At 39.4% G+C, this 23,191-nt stretch overlaps 2 protein-coding genes across 2 annotated transcripts; one reads left to right on the top strand and one right to left on the bottom strand.

The window, feature by feature from the left end:
* Positions 1-315: 315 nt before the first annotated feature.
* On the top strand, positions 316-5,454 carry LOC122600286. The gene is made up of 3 exons (XM_043772988.1): positions 316-736; positions 3,612-4,457; positions 4,553-5,454. The coding sequence occupies exons 2-3, from the start codon at positions 4,020-4,022 to the stop codon at positions 4,592-4,594; spliced, it is 480 nt and encodes a 159-aa protein (XP_043628923.1). The 5' UTR covers positions 316-736; positions 3,612-4,019; the 3' UTR covers positions 4,595-5,454.
* A 1,040-nt stretch (positions 5,455-6,494) lies between these two features.
* On the bottom strand, positions 6,495-8,455 carry LOC122599476. The gene is made up of 3 exons (XM_043771993.1): positions 7,723-8,455; positions 7,294-7,580; positions 6,495-7,148 (listed from the first exon to the last, which is right to left on the bottom strand). The coding sequence occupies exons 1-3, from the start codon at positions 8,453-8,455 to the stop codon at positions 6,495-6,497; spliced, it is 1,674 nt and encodes a 557-aa protein (XP_043627928.1).
* Between the last annotated feature and the right edge of the window lie 14,736 nt (positions 8,456-23,191).

Here is a 23,191-nt window from a genome sequence, read left to right as displayed (position 1 = left end):
ATCAAATAATAATAAGGGTAAATTACAAAAATGATTCCTGGCTTGGTATAGAAATTTCACTTATCGTACCTACAATAAATTAGTTACGCGAATCATACCCAAAGTTGTCAAATTTACACGCTGACCACACCTCCGACTAACGGTTCGTTAAAATCGGTCATGTGCCTAACATGTGACAGTGTAAATGACTGTTTTACCCCTATCTGGCCCCCAATAATCATCACACTTTTTTCAGATTCAATAACCAAATAACCAGATGCAAATCTAACCTATTATAAAATGAAAACCAAGACCAAACAAAAAAAAAAAAAAAAAAAGCAAAAAAATGCATACATATCGAAAGAGAATCAAACCCATAACAACGAAACCAAAATTATCAAATAATAAAACTTCATCCTACATAATTAATCATCATCATTCGGTTCTTTATAAAATTAAACCAAATCCAAATCCAAACCCATAATAATAATCATCATCATCGGTTGTAAACCAAACCCATACATTTCAGATTTCTTGCCTCTTTTGGTATATAAAGATCCATTAGCTACACGACCTGGTGGCGACGGTAATTAGTCGCGCCACTTGCCACCTCCACATGGCTAGAAAGCGGTTGGGTTATGGCGACGGTTCCGCAAATTGCGACGGTCGAGTGGCTGAAACATAGTTCGAGCCATTTATCTAAGCAGCCTAAGTGATTTGGACGCTAACATTTCGAAAGGATTCAAAACTTGATTAGGTATATATATACACATATTTGAATCCAAATCATTCATTTCATTTTAGTGTGTATATATATACACACGTATTTTGGATCAATTCAACTGTATTTGATTATAAGAAAAATCTCATTTTAATTCAATATAATTTTGGTTTCAGAGTCTTTCTCTTTTTTATTTTGGTTTGATTGAGTTTAGATTTAGATCTTGAGATTAGACTGCTCTCGTTGGTGGTGATAGATATATTGATTCAAGTATAGATCTAGATGTTTAAGCAAGTATACAGGCTTTAATTCGAAGGGGGTTAATCTAGCTTGGGAAGGGTTGAAAGGTTGAATAAGGCTTGTTGGCGGTTCCCAACTGGTGTGAGATTAGTGTGATAATCGCACGCCACCAAGCTTATATGAGAGTGTTTGTGTGTGTTTCCTCCTCCCTTGAGTGAGATTACGGTAAGGTATTTATAGAGCCTAAGGAAGGATCTAGACCTGGTCCCAAATCCATGACGCCATGGATGCAGGAAGCTGTTGAGTAGTGCGTCGTCTAGTGTAACAGACTCTTGTCTTCATGCAGTACGGAGGGTGTCAGATATATAGACGTCATGATATTGTCGTAGTCTATGGATGTGTATAAACGTCATGATTTTGTCGTAGTCTATGGATGTGTATAAACGTCATGATTTTGTCGTAGTCTATGGATGTGTATAGACGTCATGATATTGTCGTGGTCTATGGATTATACTCCATAGCCTAAGGGTGGTAGCCTAAGTAGGCGGTAGCCTAAGGGTGGTAGCCTAAAGATTATGTCAACTAAATCTTTCTTTAAGCATAGCCGTAGGTATACGTTATCAAGCCCCCAGCCTAACACTTGTAAGCTTGTAAAGTGTTGGGCTGAGAATTCATTTACAAATCCAAAATTTGAATGTCATAAACTTAAACATGGACGTAGGAGAACATTTTAATTTGAATGTCTCTAAATTAAATTCATGTGTGAGCAGTTGGTATATGCTATCCCCTAGCCTAATGCTATGTACGAATACATGGTGTTTTGGCTAAAAGACGAATTTTTGATGATTGTTTAGCCGTGGTTCATCAATTAATATTAGGCCGTAGGCTCATAGCGTATCTACTAAAAATCTTTTGGCAATATCCTTAATAGTCTAGGATGATAATATTATTTGTATTGACATGGCTCATTACTTGTGTTGTAGGCCGTAGGGTACTAGTTGTGTCATACTAAAATTTTATTTTGGTCGTAGCCTATGTAATACTTGTTTTGGCCGTAGATTTAGATTTATTTTGGTTATTGGCTATTATTGTTAACTTTAGACGGATAACATATTTACTTATATTTAATTGATATAGGTATGAGTATTCATAGGTCTAATATTTAAGAGTGGGTCGTAGCCTCTTAAGATTTCTATTGACCAGAGGATAACTAAGTTGTCGGTTAATTGACACATAAACTCAAAAAGCTCATAAATACTCGTAGGTTCTTGGGTATATATAATATTAATATAACATGATATCTATTATATATACATATATACTTCCTTAGAAAATCTTTTCGATATTATAAAATATTGTTATTTTTGTTTGCGTGTGACTGTGGATCTGAGTAGGAGCGCGTTTTGGAGCCTGCTACTGTCACATCACCCTATTCGTCTGTCTCTCTTATAAATAGGGTGGTGAGATTTATTTCACACAATCTCTTTTCAAATCAAAAAATTGTTTCTCTCATGGGTGAAGAGCCGTAGGGCTCTCTTCTTTTTTATTACTAATAATAAATTTTTTTTTTAGCCTGTTATTACCTCAAGTGACCGTAGGATACTCATTGGCCGGGCCTACCTCAAGAGTTTCGATCCGTAGGTCACTTGAATATACAGCTCGATCAGTAGGGTGCAACAACCGTAGGCTATTGCTGAATCTCGATCCATGTATTACTCGGTCCGTAGGCTATTCGATCCGTAGGATATTGATCCTTGGGCTGCTTCTCTTTCTAATCTGTAGGTTAACAAAAACTTCCAGGTTTGTCTCGCTTTCTTTGTTTTTAATTATGGGTGGTTGTAAGAAAGATTTAGCCTTGCATATATGTAGTATAGACAAAGAAGACATGCTTTGGTTTCTTTAAAAAATATAAGTTTCCTCCTCGTATGGGTTACATGGTTCCTAGGCCTTCAGATACCATTAGGAAGGCTCCACAAGGAAAGATAGGTTTATATTTTGCATGTTTGAGGTTGCTAACGTCCAGTTACCTTTTACACCTTTCTTTCTAAGGGTTCTCCATTATTTTGGATGTCATGTTTCGCAAATTACCCCAATGGGAGCCGCTAAGATCGCCATGTTTGAGGCTTGTTGTAGGGCTCATGATGGGGAGCCTACAATCGAATTGTTTCGTAGATTCTATAAGTTATGTTGTTCTGGGGATTGGTTTTTTATGGAGAGGAGGTCTGAGCCTGGGTTGGGTGAGTGTATTACAGATTACAAAGATTCTTTAAAGGGCTGGAAAAGTAGGTTTTTTTATGTAGATTCATCAATTGTGCTTCCTAGATATTATCAGGCTCTCGAGTTCAAGGATGTTCTTGACACTAAAGGAAAAATGTCTGACCCTGTTCCATATGATGGTTTTGACGTGGAACTTTATAAGTCCCTGTTGGCATCTAAGGTTGTTTGGAGGACATTGCCAGAGGAGATTCTTTATCTTGCTAGATTAAGTAAGACATGGGCCCATCATCCTGTGGAGCCACTGATCTGGGGCGCGGATGGGAAGGGTATGGAGCCTTGTTTTATTTTAGTTTGCTTTATATTAACTGATAAGTGTGTAATCTTGTAGATGTGCGCATATTTGTAACATTATATCTTGACTCTATCTCTAATAAAAAATATATTTTGATTGCAGTGATGGACTTTACTACTTTTCTGTTAGAAGGTTATGAAAATGCTTCTTATTCTCCTGACGTCCCTAAGGGTGAGCGGGTGTCTACTGTTAAGGACTTGGATTGTTCTAAAGAGCTTGAAGTACTTTTGGATGATGATGAAGAGCTTCAAGCTATAGATCCTCAAGCAGAAGGGGTGGAGGGTGTGAGCAGGTCTCAAACTTTGGGGTTGCCTGCCTGTGCTAGTGATTTTGGACACGTATCAAATAAGCAGAAAAAGAAGAAACAAGTGGTAAGTCCATCGGGTCCGAAATGAAAGGGTAAAATAGATAGGGAGACAATATTTGATAGTCCCAAAGTGAAGAAACCTAAAGTTTTTGAGGGAATAAGGTTGTCTGAGCCTTCTGGTGGAACTTATAGGCTTCGCAGTGATGGCCAAAGTACTTCTAGTTATGGTATGGGGAAAAGTAGGGCTTCCCTGGTCTGGTTCTAAAGCAGAGAGGACGCTCCCTGGCGAGCTTTCAGATGGAGAAAGGGAGAAAGAGGAAGAAGAAGACGAGGGAGAAGAGGCAGAAGAAGGGGAGAGTGCCACGGGAGGATACTATGCTCCTGATTTCAAAGTTGATGAGCTTCCTGCCATTCCTTCTGTTAAAGATTGGGAGCCTCCGGAAATCCCAGATGTAGATGAGCCTTTTACTTTGACGCTTCCTGGGGTTCCTTATAAGAGTGGTCTGCTCGAGAGGAGTGAGAGGGCGGCTTATGTTTCAGGCGTGGTGATGCCTTCTCGCCGTAAGGAGATGGCTGGTCGCACTACCGATTCCTTCCACGATCACGGTCGTGAGATAGCTATTCAATATATGTCTTGGCAGGTAGATTTTATTTTATTTTATTGTTATTATTATTAATACATACTTGGATATACAAGCTAACCCTTCATTATTTTGGGTTTCTTTTTTTTTTGCAGGATGATAATTTTCGCAGTGGACGATTATGGAAAAGAGCCTAAGTGAAGCAAGGAAACAGTTGACAATGCTAAAGCGCCAGTGTCGCAGATATGAGGATAGAAATGGCACATTTGCATTCGGACACCAGGTTGAAGATCTTAAGACCGAACTTCAGATTGAAAAACAAAGGAACGGTATGGTGGATGTAGAGTTAGACCGTGAAAGGGGCAAGATACGGGATTTGGTGAAGTTGGCGGAAGACTGGAAAGAAAAACATGATAACAGTCAAAAGAAAATTGAGGAGTTGATGTTGGAGTTTAGTGAGAAAGAGAAGTGTTATCTTGATGAGGTTCGTGAATTAAAAGAGAAAGTAGGTGAGCTTGCTGGTGAGAAGCGGGCTGTGTTGGAGGCTATTCCAGAGTTTGTCCGAAAACTTCAATCTAGCCTTGAATTCAATTTGGCTATGGCTGAGGTTCAAAAGTTTGCTGTACGTTTGGGTGCTCACCGTAACCTTGAAAAGTTACATGCTAGGAATTCTAAGTTGGACATTACTAAGTTTGAGGGGTACAATCCAGGTATTATATCTGAGCTTCAGAGCGCAGGGGAAAAGTTTCGACAGAAGACTTATGCTTACCTCGCTCAGCTAGCATCTAGTTCGGGACTCTCGGCAGAAGACCTATTGAAGATTCCGGCTCCAGAGACTACCTTACTTCGTTTTCAGTTCCAGCTCCATCTACTTCTTAGGCTTTTCGCTTTATTTAGTTTGTTGCCTCTGTTGGTTTTAGACATTTCCTTTATGTTTGTATGTTGCCTCTGTTGGCCTTAGACATTTGTTGGCCTTAGCCATTTCCTTTTGTGTATGCTTCATGCTAACTTTGTGTTTGTGTATGCTTCATGCTAACTTTGTGTTGAACAATTTTTATGTTGCTTGCCTTTGTTTTAATGATGTTGTTACCTCTGGTCTTATGCTTTGGATTCCTATCTTGGTAGCTAGAGCGTTGCCAAGATTAGTGTAGGGTAAGTTCTTTAATTACTTCTTACCTTTATACGAATTACATGTTTCAATGCCATAAATTAAATTTAGGGCCTATGCACCTCTAGTCTAGCGGTGTACAAAAAAACCGGGTTGGAACCCGAACCCGAAAACGAAACTGAACCCGAAACTGGTCAACAACCGGGTTTGACCCAAACCAGTTCGGGTTTGACCCAACCCGGCGGTTACAAACCGGTTTGGGTTTTCGGGTTTTATTTTCGGTTAGAAACCGGGTTGAGTTCGGGTCGGGTTCGGTTTTTGGTCAAAAAAACCGAGTCAAACCCGGTCAATAACCGGTCAAAGTTTGACCCCAAACCGGTTTCAAACCGGGTCGGGTTGGGTCAAACCCGGTTTTGGTTCCATTGACCGAAAAACCGGTTCGGGTTCGGTTTCGGGTCGGGTTGGGTAGAAACCAGTTTTTGTTCACCTCTACTCTAGTCCTAGTAGCCGGAGCATTGCAAGGACTTTATAAAATCTAATTTTTATATATGTATGGTTTTTCGCACTACTAGTCCAAGTAGCCGGAGCGTTGCAGGGACTGTATGGAAACCCTTAATATTCATGAAACGGGAAAATAAAAATTTGCTCAAGTGTTGAATGAAATGGAAACCTTTGATTTTCATGAATTTTCTGGGCCTGAGCCGCTTGTACATGTTAGGCCGTGGGCCGTAATGTGAAAAAGTTAATACAAAACGAATCATTCTAACAATTTGGTAGTGCATATTCAGATATAGCATTTTTTGAGTTGGCTTCCATTCCATGTCCTTGGGAGTTCTTCTCTCGTTGGTGTAGTTAATCTGTAAGATCCATTCCCGCAGGCTTCAGAGACTAAGTAGGGGCCTTCCCAATGCGGGCCCAATTTGCCTTGGGCTTCTGCCTTACTTGCATCGTTATTTCTGAACACGTAGCTACCTCACAGGAAGGTTTCTTTATGTACTCGCTGGTTGTAGTACTTCTGCATCTATTTTTTTGTATTCAGCTTCCTTAATGGCTGCGACTTCTCGTCTTTCTTCTAAAAGGTCCAAGTTGGTTCTTAGCTGTTCTTCATTTTCCGTGCTGTTTATGAATCTTCTGGCCGTTGGAACACTAGCTTCAGCTGAGATCATTGCTTCTGTCCCATACACCAGGCTAAAAGGAGTTTCCCCGTTGCTGGTTTTGGGAGTGGTTCGGTGTGCCCAGAGCACTTGATGTAATTCGTCCACCCAACCATTTTGGCTTCTTCCCAGTCTTGCCTTGATTCCCTTAACTATCGACTTGTTTGCCGACTCCACTTGTCCATTGGCCTGTGGGTGGGCCACTGATGTAAAACTTTGGTGTATTTCAAGATTTTCACAAAAACTTTTAAACTTTCTTTCACAAAACTGCTTCCCATTATCGCTAATGATTGTTTCTGGGATCCCAAACCTTGTTATAATATGTTCCCACACAAATTTTTCCATGTGTTTCCCGCTAATTGTAGCTAGCGGTTTGGCTTCCACCCACTTGGTGAAGTAGTCAATCGCTACTACTAGGAACTTGAGTCTACCTGGTGCTGTTGGGAATGGTCCCACAATTATCGATTCCCCATTTGGTGAAAGGCCAGGCTGCAGTTACAGGTATTAGATCATTCTTGGGAGCCTTCTTTACTGAGGAATGTATTTGACACGAATCACATGTTCTTATCTCTTTTTCAGCGTCTCAATGCATTGAGGGCCAATAGTACCCCATTCTTGTGATTTTGGCTACAACAGTTCTTGGACCAGAGTGGAGACCACGGGCTCCATAATGTATTTCTTGAATGACTTCCTTAGCTTGCCTTGGTCCTACACATCGAAGTAGGGGACCCAAGTATGATTTCTTGTATAAGCCTTCTCCCCTGAGTGCATATTGTGGAGCCTTAACTCTAATTTTTCTTGCCTGATCTCTGTCAGCTGGGAGTGTCCCATTGGTGAGATAGTCAATGATCGGTATCATCCATGTAGGGCCATCCTCTTCTATTGGGGCTACCATCGAGCTTTCTTCAATGGAACTTCTCTCTAAGGTTTCCACCAAAACTTTCTTAGTAAGGTGAGCAAACGACGTAGATGCCAATTTGCTTAGGGCGTCTGCTATCTTGTTCTTGCTCCTGCTAATATTTTGAATCCGAAAAGAGAGAAATTGTTGTCTGATTTGCATTACCTTCTCCGGGTATAACCGGCTCTTTTGCTTCATAAGTTCCGTCTACTTGAAAAGCCACTATCTGTGAGTCTACAAAAGCGTGTACGTGCTTTACCTTCATTTTTTGGGCTATCCGGAGTTCTGCCAGTAGGGCTTCATACTCTGAGACATTATTGGTTGTCTTGAAGTTGAATCGAAGGGCATATGTGAATTCTTGGCCTTCTGGGTTAGTAAGTATCAATCCAGCTCCCGAGGCATCGGCACTAGAGGCTCCATCCGTATACAATTTCCATGTTTCTGGCTCCATAGGCTCCTCATACACTTCTTTTGTCGGGGTCTTCCTTTTTTGAGTAGGCTCTTTACTTGGTGTCTCTGCCAGGAAATCTGTCATTACCTGCCCTTTGATGGCATTCCTGGGGCGAAACTCTATCTCGTGCTCCCCAAGTTCGATAGCCCATTTGGCCAATCGCCTTGATACTTCTGGCCAAGTAAGCACCTGCTTTATCGGCTTGTCTGTGAGGACCTGGATTGGGTGAGCCTGAAAGTAGCGCCGGAGCCTCCTGGCAGCATGGATCAATGCCAAGGCCAGCTTTTCAATTTCTGGGTATCTTGTTTCTAGACTTTGAAGCACTCTACTCACAAAGTATATAGGCACTTGCCCTCCTTTTCTTTCCGCTGTTAGAACTGCACTAATGGTTTCTTCTGAGGCTGCAAGGTAGACCTGCAAAACTTCTCCCTTGATGGGGGCTACCATCACCGGTAAATACGTTATCTATTCTTTAAGTTCACTCAATGCCTTTTCTGCTTCTTCAGTCCACTTGAAATTCTGCTTGTCTAAGCAGCCTTTCAAAGTCTTGAAAAACGGGAGCGATCGTTCTGCTGACTTGGATAGAAATCTGTGTAGGGCTGCTAGCTTGCCGTTGAGGCTTTGGATTTCTTTGAGAGTTCTTGGTGCCTTCATGTTGTGTATTTCTTTTATCTTCTCTGGATCTGCTTTAAACTCTTCTCTAGTTATCACGTGCCCTAGGAATTGGCCTTTGATATGTCCATTTATATGCATATTCCCATATCGTTTCTAAGACGTTTTAAGCCTAATTATGTGTAAATTATATGTATATTCGATGCTTTGATGGTGTTGTTAGTGATTTCAGGCTTAGAACAGGTAAAATGGTTAGAAACAGCTTTTAGAAGACTAGAAGATGCATTAGGATGGTTCGTGGACGCATACGAGTGAAGACGGAATGAAAACTACAAGTTTTGGCTGAAAACAGGGCAGGTGCGTCGCACCATGTAAAGAGGTGCGGAGCATTTTCTCTTTAGAAAGTTGGAAGCTGTTGGAAAGCAGGGAGGTGCGACGCACCAACCCTGTGGTGCATCGCATAACGGGCAGATTTAATTTTGGTAACAAGGCCAGGTGCGCCGCACCTGAAGCTTGGTGCGTCGCACCTGTAGGTCGGTTTGTGAAGACCTCTTGCAAACTCTATAAATACAAGACCATAACCCTCCCATTCGACACACAATCACTTCTAGTCGACTTTAGGGTTCTTTGGGATTATTCTCAGCAGCTTTTTCGTCCATCAAGGTCTAAGGGTTGTTCGTGAGCTTCAAGGCATTCGGTTGTCGATTTTCTTAGCGTTTACTTGTTTTCTACACATTGGTACAATATGTTCTTCTATATTTTTACTCTTTGTGCTTTGTTTTTGATGATGAGTAGCTAAATAATTCGTCATCCACTGAGATGAAGTGATACATTGAATAATGGTTGCATAAGTCTTTTGAATTCAAGTTGATTTGATTTAACGTTGTGTCGTAATCTTAGCTTATTAATTCTTTGTTATTTAACTCTCAATTGCGGATAGTTTTTGCATAACTTCAGTGGTAACTAGGTTGTGTAGAGGTTATTTTGATTGCTTGGTTAGAAGCAATTGTTTCTATGACGGGTACGGAAGGAAGTAATTGATAGTTAATAAGGGTTAACGGGTCAATGGTTGGGTACAATCAATAGACACAATTGTTATCTAAATAACCAAAACAATTAATTGGCTAGGAAAGTTATGAAAGGCGTCTTGGGGTACCGGTCTTAGTAATGGAACTAGTTAATTAAGGGAATTTAATAAAGTAACGAACTTGACGGGTACGAGGTGAGTCTTTGTTAGTTCTCGGTTATAAAATCAACATAATTGAATTGGTTCTTTAAATATATGCAACCTAAATAATGTGTATATTGGAGTCGAAGTGGATGATCTTCTCATCCTATTTGATTTAAAACAAATCTCTTTTCGATAAATTCTACGGAATCTCTAACTCTTTCAATCTAACTAATTTTCAATTTAAAATCAAGATGACGTGGTGTCTTTAAAAACCAAACTCTTTCTAAGTTACTTAAAACTCGCTAGCTCTTATTAGTCTCCCTGGAACGAACCTTTACTTACTTTAATCTATATTACATACGAACGGGTCCACTGCCCGATTGTGTGTGGTAAACGATTCGGAGTATTTATAGGATTTTAATTTAACTAGATTTTCACACATCAAGTTTTTGGCGCCGCTGCCGGGGACTAATTTAAGAGTTTTAGTTTGAGATTTCGTAGTTGATCTTTTCTTGTACTCAAGTGCAAGAAAGTTACTTGCTTTCTTAGGTTACTTTTCAATTTTTAGTTTTAAATTTTCTGTTTTTTTTATTTTTGTAACTTGGTGCGTTTTACGGTTTTCTTTGTTTGTGTTTTCAGGTTTGTTTCCTAGTTAATGACCACAAGGGCTATCGGTATTCCACTAGTAAGCCCTCAATCTAATCTGGGAAAGACGAAGAGACGAGGAAGGAAACCATCTAAAACCGTCAACCTCTCATCTAGCAAAATAGATACCTTAAACTTAAACGTTGAAGCCGAAAGTTCCACACCACCGGAAAATAAACCTCAAACTCCACCAAAGACTTCACCTAAGAATTCACCAAACTCCACTCCACCTTCTACACCTCCTACTACACCAAGAAACATGGCCGAAGACATGGTTCACCCTTTTGATAGAACTATTGGGGAGAGTACTCGAGTCATTGCACCTAATAGGGGCTCGACTATTCGTCCTCCAACCACCGCTCCAAATTTCAATGTCAAAGGAAATCACTTGTCTCGGGTTGAAGAGAATCAATTTGATGGAGTTGTTAAGTGGGATCCGTATGATCATGTGGAGAAGTTTGAAAAATTTTGTCGATTGTTCAAGTATGGGGAGACTCAAATGCCACTTGTTAAGCTTGAATTGTTTCCGTTGCCTCTCACGGGAGAGGCGGCGAATTGGTATAAGAATCTCGATAACAACATATTTGAAACATGGGAAGAGTTGAGGGAAGGATTGATTGAGCGGTTCTTTCCGGCTCAATTGGTTGAAACAATGAACTTGGAGATTCGGGCGTTTAAGCAACTTAGTGGTGAGGATTTGGTTGATGCTTGGAAGAGATTGAAGGAGTTGATGAGAAATTTTCCGGGTCATAGTATTCGATTGAATGAGCACATTCTTATTTTCTTCCGGGGTTTAGATAGCCGCACTCAAAGGGAATTGGATTGGGCTTGTGGAGGTAACATTAACATTGTCACTTACAATGAAGCCTATAAGATTATGGAAGATATGGTTCGTACTAGTGTGATTAGAGAAGCGGGTAGGACTAAACCGGATCTTGTGAAAACGGGAAGAAGAAGTGTGGCTCGAGTTGATAGTGGTGGAAGTAATGAAGTTGTGGCTGAAATTAAGGCATTGGCAAGTCACATGGATAAGCAATTTGCAAGTATGGATGTTAGATTTGGGTTGATTGAGAAGGATTTGAAGACGGCGGTTGCGGGTTGTGATATTTGTGGTGATAGGCATTTCACGGAGGATTGTGATAAAGCGCCACGGAATGAAGAAGTTGATTATGTTCAAAATCAATATCAACCACCGTTTGCAAATCGAGGACTATTTCAAAGGAATGGAGCTTATCAAAACCGGTACCAAGGTAATTCTAATTCTAACTTTAATTCTAATGGTGCTTTATAGGTCCACATTGGGAGCTTCATGGCAAGGAAGAAATCAAGGAGGTCCTTCGGTTCAACCGGTGGAAGTTGTTGATCCTAATGCCGAACTTAGGGATCTTATGAAGAAGTTCATGGTTGATCAAGACAAGAAGAATGAGAACTACCGAACCGACATCACCGCTTTGAATGATAAGATGAATCAAAATATCAAAAGTCAACAAGCGGCGATCAAGGATTTAGGAGTAAGGCTTGATAGGATGGGTAATTCTAATCGTCAACAAGGATCTTTGCCAAGTAATACCCAACAAAATCCTAAGCCTTCCGGTTCGAATGATGGAGGTAATAAGTATCAACACCCTAATGTTAGGAATGAGCATGTAAATGCCATTACTACTCGGTCGGGTAAGGTAGTTAATTCTCCTATTTCTCCTCCTATATCTAGTGCTACTAATGTTCCTACGCAGGTCGATAGTGATGACGAAGAAGATGAACAAGTTGATGAAGAGATTGTAATGGAGCCGAACCATGCCGTGAAACCACCGGCCGTTCCATCTACATCTACTACTCCGGTTGCTACACCGGTAGCTAAACCAATGATTGATGAGCCTCAAGTCAAGCCATACAAGCCTAAGATTCCTTTCCCTCAAAGATTGAGGAAGGAGAAGCTCAAGGAGCAACACCGTAAGTTTATGGACATGATTAAATCGGTATATATTAACGTGTCTTTGGTTGATTTGCTTTCAGGGATGCCGAATTATGCTAAGTTCATCAAGGATCTTGTAACGGATAAGAGGAAGCTAAGGCCACTTTCCTCAATGCGGAGTGTTCGGCGATTGTGCAAAACCAAATTCCTCCTAAGCTTGAAGATCCAGGGAGTTTTCTTATTACTTGTTCTCTAGATGATAAGCTTAATTGTGATGCTTTGGCCGACATTGGTGCAAGCATTAACTTGATGCCTTTTTCGGTTTATAGGCGATTATCTATAGCGGCTCTTAAGCCAACTCGGATGAGCATTAGGCTCGCCAATCATTCTTTCCAATATCCCATGGGGATTGCGGAAAATTTGTGTGTTAAAGTAGGCCATATTGTCTTTTTGGCCGATTTTGTTATTCTTGAGATGGAAGAGGATGCCAAGGTTCCTCTTATTTTAGGCTGACCTTTCTTGTATACGACCGATGCCATCATTCGTGTTAAAGATAAGATTATCTCATTAGGCATAGGAAATGATAGAATTTCGTTTTCAATTGAGAAAGCTTTGCAACATCCTTATTCTACCGATGATTCTTGTTTCAGGATCGATGTAATTGAAGAAGACGAAGCTTTGGAAATGGAGTTGATGAGTTTCTTGGACACGGATGAAGGAGAAGCTTTGCTTGCTTGTAGTGAAGAGGAGCAAGTGATGGTTGCGGACATGGTAAGAGAGATTATGGAGGTAAGCACAGATGAATCAATGCCGGAAGATGAGACTTTTGAGGAAATTGAGAGGGATGGTTTGGAGATTGAAACTTCGGTGGACAATCCACCAACCGATTTGGAGCTCAAGCCACTTCCTGAGCATTTGGAATATGCGTTCCTTAAAGGTAAGTCACTTCTTCCCGTTGTCATATCATCATCACTTTCGGATGATGAGAAAGGTAAGTTAATGATTGTGTTAAAGGCTCATAAAAGAGCCTTTGCTTGGCGTACAACTGACATACCCGAAATTAGCCCCGAATTTTGTAAACATAAGAGTAATTTACATGAAAATTTCAAACCAAGTGTTCAAAGACAAAGGAGGCTAAATCCGAATATGAAAGATGTCGTTAAGAAAGAGATAATTAAGCTTTTGGATGCCGGTATTATTTATCCTATCTCTGACAGTCTATGGGTAAGTCCGGTCCATTGTGTACCAAAGAAGGGGGGAATGACCGTTGTCACCAATGAAAATAATGAACTTGTACCTACTAGAAGGGTTACCGGGTGGCGTGTATGTATTGATTATAGGAAGTTAAATGATGCAACCCGTAAAGACCATTTTCCATTACCTCTCATTGACCAAATGCTTGAACGGTTAGCCGGAAACGAGTATTGTTGCTTTCTTGATGGTTTCTCCGGGTACTTTCAAATACCCATTGACACCAACGATCAAGAAAAGACGACCTTTACATGTCCTTTTGGCACGTATGCTTATCGTAGGATGCCATTTGGATTGTGTAATGCTCCCGCCACCTTCCAAAGGTGTATGATCGCGATATTCCAAGACATGTTAGAAACATCTATGGAGGTTTTCATGGATGACTTCTCGGTCTTTGGTGACTCTTTTGACAAGTGTCTTTCCAACTTGGATAAGATGCTTGAGCGATGTGAGCGGGTACACCTTGTTCTTAATTGGGAAAAATGTCATTTTATGGTTAAAGAGGGCATAGTGTTAGGTCATAAGGTGTCTAGTTTGGGGATTGAGGTAGATAAGGCTAAAATTGATGTTATTGCTAAATTACCTCCACCAACTAATGTTAAAGGTGTTAGAAGTTTCTTAGGTCATGCCGGGTTCTACCGTAGGTTCATTAAAGATTTTTCTAAGATAACCCGACCGATGACTCGTTTGCTTGAGAAAGATGTGCCTTTTGAGTTTAATTCGGATTGTTTAAATTTTTTGTTTTGTTGAAAGATTGTTTGACTCACTCACCCATTATGGTTTCTCCCGATTGGTCTCAACCTTTTGAACTAATGTGTGATGCGAGTGATTTTGCAGTTGGAGCAGTTTTAGGGCAAAGAGAAGGTAATCATTTCCATCCTATTTACTTTGCTAGCAAGACTCTTAATAGTGCTCAACAAAATTACACTACTACTGAGAAAGAGTTGCTTGCGGTTGTGTATGCATTTGATAAGTTTAGGTCGTATTTGGTGCTTAGTAAGACCATTGTTTTTACCGATCATTCGGCCCTTAAGTACTTGTTTGCTAAACAAGATGCTAAACCTCGTCTCATACGTTGGGTCTTGCTTTTGCAAGAGTTCGATATTGAGATAAAGGATAAGAAAGGGGCTGAAAATTTGGCGGCCGATCATTTAAGTAGGTTAGAGGATCCTCACCGTAAGGAACCTAAGGGGGATGATATTGATGATGCATTCCCGGATGAGTCTTTAATGAGTATTGAATCTAATGTTCCATGGTATGCAGATTTTGCTAACTATCTTGTTGCAGGGGTACTTCCAAAAGGATGGACAAATCAACAAAGGAAAAAGTTCTTTTCCGATGTTAGGCATTATTATTGGGAAGAACCCTATTTGTTTCGTGTTTGTGCAGATGGAATGATTAGAAGATGTGTTGCGGGTGGAGAAACTCGTTTGATTTTGGATGGATGTCACCAAGGGCCAACCGGTGGCCATTATGGACCAACCGTTACTAGTAAGAAAGTGTTTGATGCAGGTTTTTATTTGCCAACAATTTTCAAGGAAGCTCAAACTTTGGTGGATACTTGTGATGCGTGTCAACGTCAAGGGAACATCACAAAGAGAGATGAATGCCTCAAAACTTTATCCAGGTTTGCGAAGTTTTTGATGTTTGGGGTATTGATTTTATGGGACCCTTTCTGCCTTCAAATAAGTGTCTTTACATTTTAGTGGCTGTTGATTATGTGTCTAAATGGGCCGAGGCTAAGGCCTTGCCAACAAATGATGCAAGGGTAGTGATAGATTTCTTGAAACAATTGTTTCGTCGTTTTGGTTGTCCTAAGGCCTTAATAAGTGATCGTGGAACTCATTTTGCGAATCACCAACTTGCTAAGGTGTTGGAGAGATATGGTGTTCATCATCGTTTCTCTACTTCTTATCACCCGCAAACAAGTGGCCAAGTAGAAAATACAAATAGGGCATTAAAACGAACTTTAGAGAAAACCATAGGTGATAATCCTAAGAATTGGTCAAAGAAAGTAGATGATGCATTGTGGGCTTTTAGGACCGCATTCAAAACTCCACTTGGGACTACACCTTATCGGTTGTTGTATGGGAAAACATGTCATTTACCTTTAGAAATAGAGCATAAGGCTTATTGGGCTCTTAGGAATTGTAATATGGATTTAATTGAAAGTGGTGAATTAAGAATGTTACAATTGAATGAGTTGAGATTGCATGCTTATGAAAATTCAAAGCTCTATAAAGAAAGGACAAAGGTTTGACATGATCGTAGGTTAAGGAAGAAAGATTTTAAGGTAGGTGATAAAGTCTTGTTGTTCATTTCAAAGTTTAAATTGAAACAACCTAAATTGACTTCAAGATGGATGGGACCCTATGTCATTAAACATATTTATCCTTCGGGGTATGTGGAATTGTATAAGGGGAATGGGGAAACGTTTATTGTCAATGGTCATAGGTTGAAGATTTTTAATGAAGAAGCTTGTGTTGAGAGAGTTGAGGTGGATCAACTCTCGTTTTATGAAATTGATAAGTGAATGGGAAAGTGAGTCTAGCTAACGACTCCTTAATAAATTAAGCACTTCTCGGGAGGCAACCCGTGTGTTTATAATTTTAGTTTATTTCATTTTTCGTTCCTTATATTGAAAAACCCAAAAACATTTGAAAAATCGAAAAAACCGAAAAGATTTTTGTTTTATTAGTTTAGTTTTGTTTATTTTTCGTTTTTATAGCTTTTTGTTGAGATGTGCAGGTTCCAAAGTGTCCAAAAGTGTTACGGTAAGTCATAACGAGGCAAGGTAAGTGCGAAAGGTAAGTTTGGCTAGTGGTGCACCGCACTATAAGGCAGGTGCGCAGCACCTGAAGGTGTTTCAGGAGAAGGCAGATTCTATATAGAAAATGCGACGCACCACCTATGTTTTTGACCAGTTTGACCCAGTTTGACTTGCATTGACTTATTGGATTGGGTTGGGATTCTTGTAGGCCCAAAAATCTGGATTGAAAGCCTACCCATTTGTTCTCTTTTCTTCTCCTGGGACGACACAAAGCACGCAAAACACACACACTTCCTTAGTATTCTTGTTTTCTTTGCTTTCTAAAGGATTTCAAATTCTTAAAATCAAATTCCACTTTCTTTTTATTACTTCTTTCAAGATGGTTAGGGGATTGTTCTCCAAGGTAAGTATTCTTCCATTGTTCTCCATTGTTCATTCTCTAATCCGAATTAAAGGTGTTTTTCAAAATTAATGAGTTTAAGACGAAATTACTTGAATCTTTTGAATGGGTTTTGTATTTTTCATCGTTTGTACTATTAATGAACTGGTAATTTCTTTCAATTTGAAGAAATTCGGATTAGGGTTCTTGAGAAGTTTGGATATAATTTGGGGTTTTTGATGTTAGATAGGTTGGGATGGTATGTTGATGCTTCAATTAGTATTTAATCGCTTTAATTTAGAGTAATTTTGTGTTCCTTGTTTGAATTATGATTAAGGAGTTTTTGACAGTGACATATGTTTGAAATTAAGAGGGAAGTTTATTTGTTTGTTCATGGAATTTCTGAAATTGATTTGAAAATAAAACGATTTTTTTTTTCTGAAGGAGGTGCGCCGCACCATGTATGGGGTGCGACACATATTGGGGGGTTCAGGAATTCTAAAATGAAGCAGGTGCGACGCACCAGTATGGAGGTGCGCCGCACCAGGTTGTCTGAAATTTTTGTTTTTGTTCGTTCTTGTTTCTCGTGACTTATGCTTGCTTGCTTTGTTGTTTTTGTCTATTTTCACAGAAAGGGAAGCAGGTGGAAGGCTCCAGCAGCAGTGAGGAGTTTGTTCCGGGCATAAGGCGTGGTTATGACTTTGGAGAACCCGATCCAAGTGACAACTACCGTTTCAGAGATAGTGCGCTTACCATGAGCACTAAAACTCATCCCGCTGAACCACATGAGTGGTTGCGTTTCCCTGGAGTTACAGGTAATGAACGAGTTCATTATATGAATCGCCTCCAAGACCTTCGTTATAAGCATGTTATAGAGCCGAAAGTTGTTAGTTGGGGTGATTTTGAGAAGTTGAATATTAGGGAGCCTATTATGAAAATGATCACTTGTAAGAGCAGGAATGCAAATAGGGAGATTAAAACGTATAGAATGTGGGAGAATGTCTTTAATTGTGATATTACACCGGTTCGAGAATGGTGTCTTGAATTTTTGTCTACAATTAGAGTTGATTCGAATTTGAAAAGGGAAGAGTTCTATACTAGGAAGGTGATTCATTTTAGAGCAGGGGGAGTTCAAAGGCATTGTACGGTGCCTGAATTTGCTTACTTAACTGGGATGGTTTCGGGAGCCTAGTTGAATGATATGGATACCTATGAGTTTTTGAGGAAAGGTGTGTTTGATAAGGATATTATAGGTTTTGATGATGATAAGACGACTAAGGATTTTTGGTTCGAGATAGGTGGAAGTGGTAAGTTGGCCATGGCGGTTAGTAAGGTATCCGAAATTCAGGTACCTATCTTGAAGGTTATTCATCGGATGATTACCCATTGTTTCTTGGTTTGAAATGATCATAATGAGAAAGTTTCCCCGACTGATGCTTGGCTTATGTGGTTGTTCTATGAAGGTTCTCCTTCCACTTTTGCTTGCGCACCTTATGTGTTGGCAAAATATCTTGCTACACATAAGGATCATGTGCTTGTTTGTGGAAACTTTATTTGCAAGATTTTTGTGATGTTGGGGTTTGATACAAATCGAAACACAAGAAGTTTGGTGAAGATTCCATGTAGTCGGATGGTCGGGATGTATTTGTGGGGGATTTACCAGAGGAGCAGCGCCCGGTGGGAAAGAGGCGTAGGGATGATGGATCTAGTGTTCCTCAGTTTGCATTCGGTTCTTCTTCATCTTCTTTCGACTTATCTTCTTTACAGGGGGCTGTTTTTGGTCTTCAGGGGTCTACGAACATGTTGCTCGATAATGCCCGGACGAAAAACAGTATGCTTCACCGAGTGTTTGGTCAACAAGAGCACTTCCGTCCGATGTGGGAGAGGCAGTATGAGCAGTTTCACCAGCAGCAGTACAACCAAGCAGGACACATACTCGTACAGACCTCCCGAGTTTGATTCAGCTACCCATACTTCGGGTTATGGGATGTATACCGGTGCTCCTCGATATGGAGGAGATTTCTTTAGTTACTCCACACCGGGTGGAGGTGAGACTAGAGGACACACGGGTATGGGTACTCCCCATGTTGCTCCGGGAGATGATTGGTTTGCTGTTGAATGTAACCCTGACGGTGCTGACAGTGTTCCTTCTGTGTTCCCCGACCCTTGATTTTGTTGATGCTATGGTGATGAGATGGCGATGCCGGATTCCGTGGGCATTGAGTCATCATGATTATATTGGTTCACTTTGGTTGATGGTTTTGAAACATTGCACATTTGATTTTCGATTTGGTTGTAATGCCCTTGGTTGGCACTCATACATTTTTACTTTTCCATATTTAGGTTACTTTATTTGGTATGTAAGGTAAACGCTAAGTATGGGGGGGGGGGGGGTTGGATGGTTATATCATTTGCTACTAATCTAATGCTTATTATGTTTGAGTTTGTTTTGGTTGTGTTTTTATGCTTTTGGAGAGGAGTAATTCATATGCATATGCTGGCAGTAAGTTCAACGCCCATTCAATGTGACGATTCTACCTAACATTCCAATATTTACCAACATCCGGCAAGTTTTCGTAATTCTTTTCTTTTGTTTTTATTTTCTTTTTCCTATTTCCCATAGATTGTTTTTAGTTCATTGTACAATGAGGACATGGTACAACTCAAGTATGGGGGGTAGGTAAATAAGAAAAAGTCGGGTGATTTTTGAGACTTTTTAAACTTTTGATTGCTTGTCCTATAGTTTAATTACTTTTGTCACATAGGTTTAATCATATTAGTAAGTAATTGAGCTATATTCCCTTTGGTAAAATTTTTAAATTGTGAAATGTGTTTTGAATGATCGTTAAGGCAAATCCATTTGGGATTGATTATATGACTAGCACACTCTACCACAAAACACCCAAATATGTGAGATCTTGATTCATTGATAGATTTGATAGGTGTTACGGTTTTGGTTTAGTTGCCTTGTAAATTTGTCCCTCTCATAGGCTTTTGGATTTATCTGAGAGTAAAAGTCTCTTTTAGAGCTTTGAACTATGATGTGCAAGTTTGAGGTTAATTTATTCCATTTCCGCTTTTCTTTCTTTGATATGAGTGTGCCGGTGATTGCATTGATTCTAGAACTTGTCTTAGTTGATCGTCCCGTAGTTTGCTAGATGATAAAGAGGTAAATTTAGGATTAAACCCGTTTTCTTTGTTTATTCACCCTTTGTTTATGTTTATCATTGTTTAACCATGTTAGTATGCATGTGTTTTAGTAGCTAATCACATTGGTTAGTTAATTTCCTTTGTTTAAACCCTTGTTGCACTCATTTTTAGTGCAAGATACACTTAGAAAACATGTTGAGCCTAACCTTTCGTTTGTTTTAAATCCATTTAAATATGTAACCTATTCTCGCCATACCGATAGTCGAAATCCTTGGTTGGTCATTAGTTGCCTATGCTATTTGGATGGTTTGGGATTGTCTTGATTGTGTCGGGTTGGTGTATTCTCTTTTGGGGGTAGATTGATGTCGTCATAATTATTGATTAAGTCTAGATTATTCGGATTAGCATGACTGTTAATGATTTGTCAATAAATTTCAAAGTTGTAAAAAGGAGATACCAATTAGATAGGGAAGAAGTAGTTCATTGAAAAGAAAAAGAGAATGAAAAGAAAGAAAAACAGAAAAAATGAAAGAAAAAGAAGAACTTGGACTATCAATTGGTATTTCCCTAATCTTTGGCAAATTAATGTAGAGTTGGTACATAAGTTTAAACCAACAAAAGGTTCTTAAATTGTTTATATCTTCATTTGAAGTTAGTAAAGTTCGTTAAAGCTAACATTGGTATGTATGGTGGTTAGAAGTCGTTTAGAAGGTCATACACCACAATTGTGTCGATATTAATCGTTCTATTGAGGGAGTACTGTCGGAAGAACGTCTTTTGGGTTGTGGATAGATGGCAACTAGTGATATGGGTTGTGTTGGACTAGACTATATGAAAAACCTTGTGAATTGTTTGTGTTACTTCTTTTTAACACCAATTATATCCCTAAATTTCCAAACACATTGTTAAATACCCTTGTGAGCCTTTGTACATTTCAACCATGTTATTTACCTCTTTTGATAGACGTTATGTGGTGCTTGTGCCATGGCTACATAGGGACGATTCTATTACAAGCCTATGGTTAAAATATATGCATCACGACTATGCTTCGAGTGATTGATATGATATTTCAACCCAATAGTTTGTTAGTTGGAGAAAGTTAGTTGAGATGTCCTTCTTTCATTTGATTAAAGTGCTTAGTCGTATTTTCTAGGCTTATGGATCATTCAAGTATTGTCAAACATTTCAATTTTTCATTTAAAGATTAAAAATGCTTAACTATGCTTATGGTTTTGCTTCTTTTTGGAATAATGTCATGTTTTTCAATTGAAAACCAAGGGAATGAATGTTTTGAAATCTGAATTTGCTTGAAGACAAGCAAGGTTTAAGTATGGGGGATTTGATATGTCCATTTATATGCATATTCCCATATCGTTTCTAAGACGTTTTAGGCCTAATTATGTGTAAATTATATGTATATTCGATGCTTTGATGGTGTTGTTAGTGATTTCAGGCTTAGAACAGGTAAAATGGTTAGAAATAGCTTTTAGAAGACTAGAAGATGCATTAGGATGGTTTGTGGACGCATACGAGAAGACGGAATGAAAACTACAAGTTTTGGCTGAAAACAGGGCAGGTGCGTCGCACCATGTAAAGAGGTGCGGAGCATTTTCTCTTCAGAAAGTTGGAAGCTGTTGGAAAGCAGGGAGGTGCGACGCACCAACCCTGTGGTGCGTCGCATAACGGGCAGATTTAATTTTGGTAACAAGGCTAGGTGCGCCGCACCTGAAGTTTGGTGCGTCGCACCTGTAGGTCGGTTTGTGAAGACCTCTTGCAAACTCTATAAATATAAGACCATAACCCTCCCATTCGACACACAATCACTTCTAGTCGACTTTAGGGTTCTTTGGGATTATTCTCAGCAGCGTTTTCGTCCATCAAGGTCTAAGGGTTGTTCGTGAGCTTCAAGGCATTCGGTTGTCGATTTTCTTAGCGTTTACTTGTTTTCTACACATTGGTACAATATGTTCTTCTATATTTTTACTCTTTGTGCTTTGTATTGATTATGATAGCTAAATAATTCGTCATCAATGAGATGAAGTGATACATTGAATAATGGTTGCATAAGTCTTTTGAATTCAAGTTGATTTGATTTAACGTTGTGTCGTAATCTTAGCTTATTAATTCTTTGTTATTTAACTCTCATTGCGGATAGTTTTTGCCTAACTTCAGTGGTAACTAGGTTGTGTAAGGTTATTTTGATTGCTTGGTTAGAAGCAATTGTTTCTATGACGGTACGGAAGGAGTAATGATAGTTAATAAGGGTTAACGGGTCAATGGTTGGGTACAATCAATAGACACAATTGTTATCTAAATAACCAAAATAGTTAATTGCTAGGAAAGTTATGAAAGGCGTCTTGGGGTACCGTCTTAGTAATGGAACTAGTTATTAAGGAATTTAATAAAGTAACGAACTTGACGGGTACGGGGTGAGTCTTTGTTAGTTCTCGGTTATAAAATCACACATAATTGAATTGGTTCTTTAATATATGCAACCAATAATGTGTATCATGGATCGAAGTGGATGATCTTCTCATTCTATTGATTTAAAACAATCTCTTTTCGATAATTCTACGGATGTCTAACTCTTTCAATCTAACTAACTTTCAATTTAAATCAAGATGACGTGGTGTCTTTAAAAACCAAACTCTTTCTAAGTTACTTAAAACTCGCTAGCTCTTATTAGTCTCCGTGGAACGAACCTTTACTTACTTTAATCTATATTACATACGAACGAGTCCACTGTCCGATTGTGTGTGGTAAATGATTCGGAGTATTTATAGGATTTTAATTTAACTAGATTTTCACACATCAGCCTTCTTCTATCCCAAATGAACACTTCTTGGGGTTCAACTTCATGTTTATTTTGAGGAGGGTTTTGAAAGTTTCCTCTATGTCTACTAACATATCTTCTTCATTGCGACTTTTGATAACCATGTCATCTACGTAGGCTTCTAGATTGCGGCCTATTTGTCTTCCGAAGGCTTTATCAACCAGTCTTTGATATGTGGCCCCAGCGTTTTTCAACCCGAAAGGCATTTTTCTATAACAATAGATTCCATCATTCGTGTAGAATGTTGTCTTATCTTCATTATCTGAATGCATCTGGATTTGATGATAGCCTTTGTATGCATCTAGAAAGCATTTTAGACGGAATCCTGCCAACGACTCTACTTTCCAATCTATCTCCGACAGTGGGTAGCAATCTTTTGGACATGCTTATTGATATCGTGAAATCCACGCACATCCTCAGCCACCATCTGTGTTTCTGACCATCACTGGGTTTGCTACCC

The sequence above is a fragment of the Erigeron canadensis genome, chromosome 5 (genome assembly GCF_010389155.1).
Source record: "Erigeron canadensis isolate Cc75 chromosome 5, C_canadensis_v1, whole genome shotgun sequence".
NCBI classification, from domain to species: domain Eukaryota; kingdom Viridiplantae; phylum Streptophyta; class Magnoliopsida; order Asterales; family Asteraceae; genus Erigeron; species Erigeron canadensis.
This window is presented reverse-complemented; position numbering and strand designations above follow the sequence as displayed.